Source organism: Psittacula echo, assembly GCF_963264785.1.
Source record: "Psittacula echo genome assembly, chromosome: 7".
NCBI lineage: Eukaryota > Metazoa > Chordata > Aves > Psittaciformes > Psittacidae > Psittacula > Psittacula echo.
The window spans coordinates 40440272-40450951 of record NC_137740.1 but is presented as its reverse complement, the minus strand read 5'-3'; the positions used below and the strand labels follow the sequence as shown (position 1 = coordinate 40450951).

The window sequence follows — 10680 nt, the reverse complement described above, 5'->3', positions numbered from 1 at the left end:
ATCTTTTCAGCAGGCTTTCCAGCATATGGAAGCAGAGTCTTCTATGGAGTATGAAACAGGAAGAGAAGCTAGATATAGTTATTGGACTGTTGTAAAGCATGGCTTCCTGGTAACAGAGGCCAAATAATCCAGATCCATCACCTATATTTTCACTCAGTCTCGATAGCTTGGATACTTCAGACCAAGCATGCCTATTTCCATCCATCTTAAGTAATTCACAAATTACATCAAAATACTGTTCCTAAGAATTCATACCCATACAAGGTTAGATAAAGGTAACTTGTGAGACTTGGCTGCACTTACCATTTTGGTGAGTAAGTCTCATCAACTCAACGTCTCCAAGCAGAGACAATTTGGAGACATCAGCAATATGGCTGGGCAGCCACGCTGGCTTTTCATCCCCTTTCTTTTTTATGATCATCTGGGTCTCATTTTAAAAATTCAGTATCATCACAAAAAAAATTTGTTCTATTGCTTTTATATAATTTAACCTCAGTCACCTCAGCCCAGATTTACTTTCTGCTTCTGGCAACACAGTATTTTCTTTCAGCCTTGTTCTGAGATACATACTCCAGAGAGACTCCTTAATACAGAAGTTGGCATATATTGCACAGGCATCTGAATCACAGTGTTATTTTTCCTTAGTAGTCTTTCTGTAATTGAAGCACCATTTTTACTCCCCAAGCCATTAAAAACTGTTTTAGTGACTGGTATTTGGGAGTTCCATAAATTCTTAATAATAAAAACTATTAGTATTTCTTACTTCACTTGATCTATGTGAATACTTATTTCAATTAAAGTGATAATAGACACATCAGAAAGATGTGATTACCAGCTAACCCATCAAAGAACCTGACAGCCTTTAACATTTGCCGAGTTAATCCCTAGTATCTAGAGAAGAACACTTTGGAAAAAGTAAGATTTCTTTAGAGAAATTGCTCTACTTAAGGCCAAGTGAGTACATAGTAAATAAGCGAGCTAATTTTTTTACCTGCAAAGATTACACAGTACTGTGATAATTTCCTTAGGCTGAGAGCAGGCTCCCTGAAGCAAACATGAAGCTCAAAAATCATGTCTTACGCCTGACATGAAATAGGCTTCATAGTTTCATCTTTTTATCAAAAAACCAAGACCATTATCCTTTCTGCCTGAAGTTAGACAGAATTTAGCTACTGAAAATAACAGGACTATACCCAGCGCCACATCTAAGCTAACAGTAATTAATTTTCTTTACATTTGATGCATATTTTACATTAGAACCCCAAAATACACTATTTGTCAGAGAGAGTACCTGTCTGTGTTCAATCCTATTGGCACCTTCAGGAAAAAAGGTATTGGAGAGCCCTCTCACAAGCTGACAACCTTTCCAATTGCACCTCACAACTACAAGAATTGCATACATAATTAAATAGGATTTCTAGTATTATTACTGTTACCTTAAAAAGATACTCACCTAGAAACATTAGGTTTGACCCTCTGGTCTAATAAAACTGCTATATATCATTCTGTTTCTGCAAAGAAGCCTAAAGCTGAGAGGCCCACGCTCTGGTTCTTGAGCATCAGTGGTGGCTCAGGGCATCCTTGTCCCTGCTCTCCCCGCTTCCCTGCATTTGTGCAATTGCTGGTGTGGCTTGTGATGAACCAGATTAGGGAATTAGTCTAGATGAACAGTGACTTGGATTTCTTTCAGCATCATTTCTGTAAGGATGGTGGCTGTGAAAACCAGCTTATTCAGCACTGCCACCTAACCCGAAGCCATAGCTCTGGGCAGTTCAATACAGCTTTGAACAGTTCATTATCATGAACTTCATAAGATTTTGTACTTGTACAAAGTAAAATTTTAGATATTTCTGGGCTGCCTGTCTTTGAAGATTCAACAGAGATCCACTATATGGATTAAAACAAACACTCAAACACCTTTAAAAGCTTGTTTCAAATTTGAATGAGAATTTCCTGAGCTTTATCCTTTGAGTAAAGTGGAAACTGTTGTCCATCTCAAAATACATGGAATTCTTATGTCCATAAAGGGATAGCAGTGGAATTGCATCTATCACTATTTGCTAGGAACGAAGATTACTGGGAAATATTATCCTAATGTAAGTTCAACAGGACAATATACCAAGTATAAATATGATAGAGAAGGTATCCAGTTCCTGTTAAAGATCCTGTTAAAGAGTCTAGTTTAAAAGAGGTGCTTGCTTGAATAAAATGTTGTATGCTAAGCCAGTGAGGCTCTGCTTGAGCTCCTGAGCCTGTCTGCCACATGCAGCACAATTTTAAGTGGCAATTTTGCCTGAGTGCAAATGAAATGCTGGGCTTTGAGGGAACGCATTATCCTTAGAGAATACAAAATGACACAATATAAAGAGTGAGTCCACTGAAACTTCTTTTGATCATTAGCTTTCTGGAGATACCAGCTGGAAAGCACTGCCTCCATAAAAATTCATTACCTATTACAAATCTGTTAATTGTGTGCTTCAGAATAACAAATTAGTAGCTTGACTTTCCCAAAGAAAATTCACTAGAACTTTCCCATTGCAGACAGCTGGTTCTTAACATCAGCTGATTTGTTATGTGTTTTCATGTCAGTCTTTACAAAGAAGTACTGTGAAGAAGTACTGTGTGTTGTAAAAACTACGATCCAGAACTAAGAAGGATATCTACCCATGACCTGAGCTCAGATAATGAAATGCCTCATCCATATTAGTAAAATATTAACAGAGGTTATTGGTTGTCATAGTAAAATGAGAGGCTGCATTGAATGTAATTTCATTTACGGATGTTCAGAAAATTGACATCATGGCTGCAAGAATGTATAAATAACCAGCACGCTGCATTTCTGGTCAACTGCAGCAACATCTCTGAAGGGAGCATTCTACAGGCTCAGCTCCTCTAAAGACACAGCAGAAACCGGATTCTGTAAAGTACACCGAGAAGCTCTTTTTTATAGAGCAGTTCTAAGAACATTGCGAGATTTTTTCCTCTGCCTTCAACTGCCTTTACCATTTATTTAAAAAAGCAATGTGCACAGGACGTTGTGCTAAGTGCCTGGGAACCACTCTTATCCCCCTGGCTGTGCTAGGTACCCTCGCTAACATTTTGTTGTTTTTCCCTGGAGGAAGAGTGGCTGACGACAATCTGCACATTACAGATGAGGTCTGGTACTTCGGAGGGATCTTGGGGTCTGGTGTATTGGTGAGTATATAAATTCAGATATTCCCACCTTTCCCTCCCACCCACACCATGACTTTGCATTGCTGAATTTCTTAAATACTTCAAATGCAGGTTCCACAACTGCAAAATCTTTTCTGATAAATAAGTTATAAGTCATCCAACAGTTTTGCATTAAGTAGCTTAATTTAGCGATAAAAACCCCACAGAACTGTTATATTACAAAGCAAATGTAACTTGAAGTCATCCTAATTCAAACTGTATTTTTGTTATTGTTAGATGATCTTTCCTGCCTTGGTATTTTTGGGCCTTAAGAATAATGATTGCTGTGGATGCTGTGGTAATGAGGGCTGTGGAAAGAGGTTTGCGGTAAGTGAGAAGAAACACTGCAAAGAAGTAAAAGCTAAATTATTACCAATATAATATATGTATCTTCTGCTCACAGTCATTGAGAGACTGTACAGATGCTGACCAGAGTGTAGGACACAAATCAGCCATTTGTCTGAGTGCTGGGAAGTAGAAATAGAGGCTGTAAAAACTGCATTATGCCTTTGATTCTGTGCCACAGGTATGACAACTTGGTGTATTTTGCTATCACAAGATACTTACAGTTGCTATCACAAAACTAATTTCTGAAAGATCTGCACTTAGTTTTGCAGAGCATGACAGTTCTCTCTTTACACATTTTTTTGTTGTCATTTTTAAACATTATTCTGACAGTTGCACACTACATTCCCAACTCATTGCAGACCCACACATTGGGCTGCAAGTACCTCATTAGGTTCGTAGAAAATTTCAGGTTGGAAGAGACCACTGAGAGGTCACCTAATCCAACCTTCTACTTAAAGCTGAGCATACCAGGCTCCACTTCGAATTAATAGCTTCCTTTCACATGAGAAGTGAAAAGTTTTAAATGGATACCTTCAGATACTAGTAAACATTTAAAGCATTTTGGTTTAAAAATGAGACTAAATTAAAAATAAATATATTGTTATTGGAAAGTCTGTCCTTTTGAAATAAATTGTTTGGCTTGAGTAGCTCATTACACTTTTTCACAAACAAGCACGCTTTCAGTTGGAAAAAAAAAAAAAAAAGAGAAGGAAAAAGCAAATAAGAAAAGAATCACCACTAGGAGGTTAACAAGGAGCTTTCTCTCACCACACTGTATTATCAGTGTTCTGTTAGAAGTGAACATATTTTAGTTTAGCTTTGAAGACCACATATAACTCAGGGACTATAAAAATTACTAATGTTTTGCTGCTGGGGGGCCACTCACACCCCTGCGATGCAGCTGAACCAGGCGCACAGTTATACCGGGGGTGCCCGCTGCCGCAGGTAGGCGGAGCCACGCGCACAGTGCTGCCCACACAGCAACCCACGTCCTGCGGTGCAGAACCCTACTGAGGACTCGTGAGAATGCAGCTGACTGAGAAACCGGGTGTTATTAATGCAGTCACTAGTACTAAGTACACTGTACTGAAAGAGTCCCAGTGGCCTTACCACAGCATGACTGAGAACTGAATTTGGTCTCATATGTTAGCAGAAACAGTGCTATTATTTAAGTTAGCCCCATCAGCTATATCAACATAAAAATGCATGTCAACAGTCAAGGCAAGAGTCTTGTGATGAGGTCTGAATAAAAGTAATCTTTTTTTCCTCTACCTGTATCTCTTTGATCCAATAAAAGGCACTACCTCTACCTACAAACTATTATGGCCACAAGTGCTTCAGAATTCAAGCAGGGCATTAGTTTTTGCATTCTGATGTATCAGTGTGTTTACTTACATATCAGTACATATCATATTACATATCATATCTGGTATCAGTAGATCAGATTATTTTCAGATCAGTATATAAAAATGCCATAATGGAAAGCCAGAAAGATAAAGGTGTCCTTTCCAATCCATTCCAATTGCACTAGTAGAACTAACACTGACAAGTAACTGAGAGGAGATACAGTATACCAATATGAAACCTGAAGGGGAGACTCAGGAAGAAAAACTAAAATTACTTGGTACAATTGTGACCAAGACACCAAAGCCAACTTGTAAAGCATACTGTAGATTATTTTCTTTAATGTCTTGAGTGGTCCAAGACCTCAGTCTTGCTTGTATGTCTTGAGAAAGACTTTCCCTTCAGTGAAACTCAAGAACTTAAACAAGATGAGGACTGCTGGACAAACACTGTCTGAAGGAGAGGAGTGCCATCTACTGTGGCAGCATCCACTCCTTTTGCCTTCAGACAAATGGTGCCAATTGTTTTAAAGCTTTTAAATGCCAGTGTAGGTATGTGTTACACATCTGGTATGTAATTGTGAATTAATATATTTCAGCTGTTCAGAGTGTAGGACCATTAAGAGCTGAATTCAGGGAATACACATTCACATTAATAAGGTATATTTCACTGTTTGAATGAGAACAAAAAATAACATGATTTTTCTCTTTATCAGATGTTTTCTTCTGTAATATTTGCTGCAGTTGGAGTTGTGGGAGCTGGATACTGCTTTATTTTGTCAGCAGTAGCCCTGAACAGAGGACCTAAATGCAACACTGGAACAGAGTGGACCTATCCTTTCAAAGACGGGTAAGACAAGACAATCAGAAAAAGAAAAGTTACAAGTTTTAATTTTGCGGTATGATTTAACTTTCAAATCTGTAATTATACCGTTTGTCTACAAGACAGAAGCTCTTGGAAGAGCCAGCAACTCACAGCAATACTAACTAAGGTTCAAGAGCAGATATGAAGAATAGATAGTACTATTAAAACTAGTGAGTTTCAAAGGAGCCCATAAAGGGAAATGCACAGCTTTCTAGATTACTCCTGGAATGACAAGCAGTATATGGGGATAAATTCCACCTAGATGAACAGCAGTGACATCTTATATTGAAATTTGATGGCATGCAAATAATAAGTATCTATGTATTATTTTATCTTGGTTATGGAATTTGGAAGTTGTCTGTTCCTCACATTCTGCAGCTCAAACATATTTGCTGTCATATGCATTTATCACTTTCAGAGAGCTAGTGTAAACATGAGCAACCCCTAGCAACCCAGCTGCTGAGGGCTGAAACCAGCAAAGGTCCAACTGAAAGCAGGGTACAATGTATCAGCAAGGAGAGCAGGCGCGAGCAGAACAGACCAAGGAGTATAAGTAAACTCCTCACTGCCTCAGAATCTTTAATGCAGTCTTCCACAGTCAATTGCTTCAATTGACCTAGAACCTAAACGAAAATTATGTTCTAGATATGTGGCACCAGTGCAATAATGGAAATTATTTCTTGCACTAATTAAAGCTAACAGAGGCTCAGCTGAATCACAACAGGGACAGCTTGTGACAGACTCTCTGTGAGCTCATGTCATCTTCTTCATAACTGTTTTTCCCCCTCACAGGGATTACCTTTCTAACCATACACTGTGGAACATTTGTCAATCACCTGAAAACATTGTCCCTTGGAACCTGACCCTCTTCTCCCTGCTGCTTATCATGAGTGGGATCCAGGCAGTGCTCTGTGGCATCCAAGTGGTGAATGGCCTGTTTGGAACAATCTGTGGGGACTGCAATTGTTGCGGATGTTGTGGGGTGAGCAACTGACTGTTTTCTTTTGCTGTTTTTTTTCTACTGATAAGTTATATGCACACCTGACTAGCTGACCGTCTGAAAAACTAGCCTTCATTCAGTGCCATGACAATGTTTTCTTAAGTGTAGCTGAAGCCCTCAATGTCCCCAGGTGCTGAAAATACGATCTCAGTCCATACTTATGTTGTTTATTCCATAGCCACTGAGAAATCATAAAAACATTTGAAAGTGACAAGGATGGTAACCACTAAATTATCTCCATGCTTTTATTATTCCAGGGATCTTGAACCGTCTAAAGAATATGAATATTGTACACAACCTTCTTTATCTTGGGAGGCTCCTTTTTGCAACCATTGCGTAAAGCAGCCTTCAGATGCATCATCTCTGGCTAAGAAGATGAGAATGAAGGGCACTTCCCCTTAAGAAGCTCTGACTCTCTTTCCAGACTTCCTGAAAGCCTTTATCATAGAATAAAATAAGTGAAATTCAACTCTAACATTCACATTTATTTTTGTAAAACAGTTTCTATCTAAAAGAGAATATTCTCAGGCAAAATATTTTCTTTCCTGAGTCAACTTTCCTACTGGGGTTCACCAAATGCTGCTGGTACAAGCTCAGCTATAATGCAGTTGTATCTATTTTCTCTTGAGGTTTATCAGATGGAAATACCACAAGTCTAACTTTTTTTAAGTGTGTTTATGTTACGTGGAAAAGTGAGGACTTCTCTTTTCCAAACCCGTTATGATTAAAATGCTCCCTATAACAAGAAACACACATCTGTTTACATGCTGAAATACATTCTAGACCTGTAATCCTCATCTTGAATCTCTCATACAGGAACTACGCAGCCTGTGTAATTTAATTACATAGAAATATTCACCATAAGTAAACTAATCTGTTCCTACTTATGAAGGGCTTTTATCCCCCTGTTCCTGGCAGTAACTCACTGTGAGTTCTCATCTAACAAAGGCAATGCAGTGACTTAAGAGTCACAGATTAACAGGTCTAGGAGGCATCTTTGGAGCCTACCTTTGCACACAAAGTCAGCACAAACAACACTTAAATATTCTGTAAGACATCTGTGTAACCTGTTCTTAAAAATCTCCAAGTTCAGATGATTGTGTGGCCTGTGCTTTCAGAAAATGTATTAATGGACTCTGCAGCTATATTAGAGATATCTCAAGAACTTAAAAGGTATTCAGAAGCACTAAAAGCTGGTGAGCAACATGCAAAAATGTGAAATAGCTAGGTTTAGGTACATTAACAAAAGCAAAGCAGCCTCAGTGACACATTGTGCAAGATGATAAAAGTAATGATAAAACAACCTCTTCAGAAGCAGCTGTTTCTCCCACCTGTTCTACTGCACTGCTGGGGAATCTGAGAGCACCCTTTATATCACCACCCACTGATGCAACTATCTTACATCTATTCTTTCATGTGTGGTTAGCAGCTGTTCTGTACCTCATCTCACGTTTTTCTCGTTTTATTTATATGAAGCCTTTGGGAACATGGAATGTTTCTCAGCATCACTGAACAAAGGGATGGGTGGCTGCATAGTGTACAATTTTGATATATTAATAAACAGAATACATAAATCTTTGTGGGAGACTTGGGATAACAAATAACAGACAGGAAGCTATGATACCTAAAACCAAAACCAACAGGTGGTTCATAAGTCAATGCTTAAAAGATGCCCAAGTACATTGTGGTTTTCTAATATGAGCTAACATCTAGTAGATACTGAAACAAGGCACACAGATTTCATCTCAGCCCGGACTGCATTTGCACCTTGGCATGCATTGAACAAGCGTACATGAACTGGAATCAGCAGCTTAGCTGATCTAGCATTTTCAAGAGCCAACAGCACTGTTCCTAAATCTATTCAGTTGTGATTAATATCTGTGGCTCCCCCCTAGCATTTAACTTCCTGGGAATCACACTTATCCAATTGTCAGTTCTGCAGCAATTGGAGATTGCTGTGTTTTTCCAGTAAAATCAAGGGGTGGGACTGATCATAGATTATTGTGACAGGGAAAGAAGTAATGGGCCAGCGATACTCCTGGTAGAGAAGTTACAGATAAAGACCATACAGTGTTAGACACAAACAGAAAGATGTTGGCAAGAGAGAAACTACGAACAGGGAGAACTGAGAGTTAAACCTGACCTCAGCAGTCCTGACCAACCTGAAAACCACACTTGGTTTTAGTGCATACAAATATCAACACTTACATAGATGTAGAAATCCTAGTAGCCTAAAGGAAAAATACTAGTATTTCTGTAAAATCTCAGAGATGCATGTGTTATCTGGATCTTCGTTATTCACCCACAAAAACAGGCTGATCAGTGCCAGTTGACTGGGTGCTGAGAGCAATTCTGGGGCATCATTTCAGCTGAGAGTTTACGTACTTATTTATCACACAAGTTATTTAACAACTCAGATTACAACACGTGGAGTGTGTGCACGTGATTTTGAACCCGTGCATTTCAACTTCTGCCTGACAAAACTGGTGCCCCTGCATGGCTAACCTGTATACAGTTGGAGCTCTCTTCATTGATTGTCTCCAATAGACTGCAACAAGATGATACATTAACCACAGTACAGCACCACCTGTCGGGAATGATGCATTATCTAACTGGCAACTTTTTTTTAAAGGCTCATTTCCAAACTTAGGAAGTTAACATATACAAAGTTAAAAGATATTTGCTTAGCCAAGAGCAAAGAATGTTTTCTAATATCATTCTAGTCTTGAATGTCCATCACCTGCTCCCAGTTCAACTTTAGCTCACCCTTCATGGCTTCTACATTACTCATGGTGTAATCAGCCACAAGGCAAACAACAGCAAACTCTGCAACAATCCCTACTGCCCAAGGATAGGGAGACTGACTTGTTCTACCACACTGATACGAGTGGGGTCTTTGCCCCGACGGTGAACACTGGTATCAGCGATGGACATCAATGAAACTCCAAATAAAACACCTCTGAAGTTTTTCCTTGCCAAATTACTCTTCCATGGGGATAGAATGCACCGTTTAACTGAAATTACAAAAAGCTCTGCCAATACAACGGGACTTTTTATAGGCCTCTTCACCTGAGAAGCACCACCATTATCCTCCACCTGCCACTGCTCATTTGCTGCAGGACCCTTCACTGAAATACAGATTGCTTCCACCTGTGGATCCAAACAACCCAAACCGAAAAATATCATTCGTTGGCACTGAGAAATAAAGTCTACCAACTAACTGTGCTAGTTAAGCTTACGGCAACACTTGGACGCTGCTACGGGCAGAAAAAGGGCGCCAGAGGAGGGTCTCCGCTGCCTTTGCGTGTGCACGTCTCACCTGCCGGGGAATCTCCGCATTGCTCCTTCCCCCGTGGCGCCTCCCGTAGATCACCCATCCCCCTCCCAGGCAATAGCGGGGTCTAGAGACGCCATAGGGCAGACCCTGCGGAAGCAAAGACTGAGCCTCGGCCCATCCCTGACCTCCACAGCAGCCCCATCCGACAAAACAGCGGGAGCCCTCGAATGCGACTCCCGCCTTCGGCCCAGCCCCGGGGAGGTGCCGGGGTCTCGCCCATGGTCTCCGCCTACCTGCCGCCGACGTCGCTCCTGCCGTCCTCACCCCCCCGCCGCGTTCCTGAGGACAAGGTGGGAGCCGCAGCCAGGGCGGGCCAGCGGTCCGGGAGCGACCACCTGAGGTGGCAGCGGGGGAGACCCGCCCTGCCGCGTCCCGACGGGGCAGAGCCAAGTGGCCTCGGGCGGAGGCGTCCTCCCCCTCACCTTAGGCCCGCTGTCGCGCCTTCCCTGCCCTGCCCGTCTTCGCTCCCTTCGTCCTAACCGAATTCTGTAAACGCCAGGTTTCAAGAGGGCTTGCTTTTAGCTGAGCCCAACGTAGGGTCTTTATTTTTCCAAAATATCGTAGCCATCGCGTT

The 10680-nt window shown here is 40.8% G+C and overlaps 1 protein-coding gene across 1 annotated transcript; it reads left to right on the top strand.

The window, feature by feature from the left end:
* Positions 1 to 3021: 3021 nt before the first annotated feature.
* TM4SF4 (transmembrane 4 L six family member 4) lies at positions 3022 to 10445 on the top strand (the record flags this gene model as incomplete). The annotated part of the gene is made up of 5 exons (XM_080624018.1): positions 3022 to 3195; positions 3451 to 3540; positions 5621 to 5754; positions 6562 to 6751; positions 9999 to 10445. The coding sequence occupies 5 exons, from the start codon at positions 3022 to 3024 to the stop codon at positions 10443 to 10445; spliced, it is 1035 nt and encodes a 344-aa protein (XP_080480144.1).
* Positions 10446 to 10680: the final 235 nt, after the last annotated feature.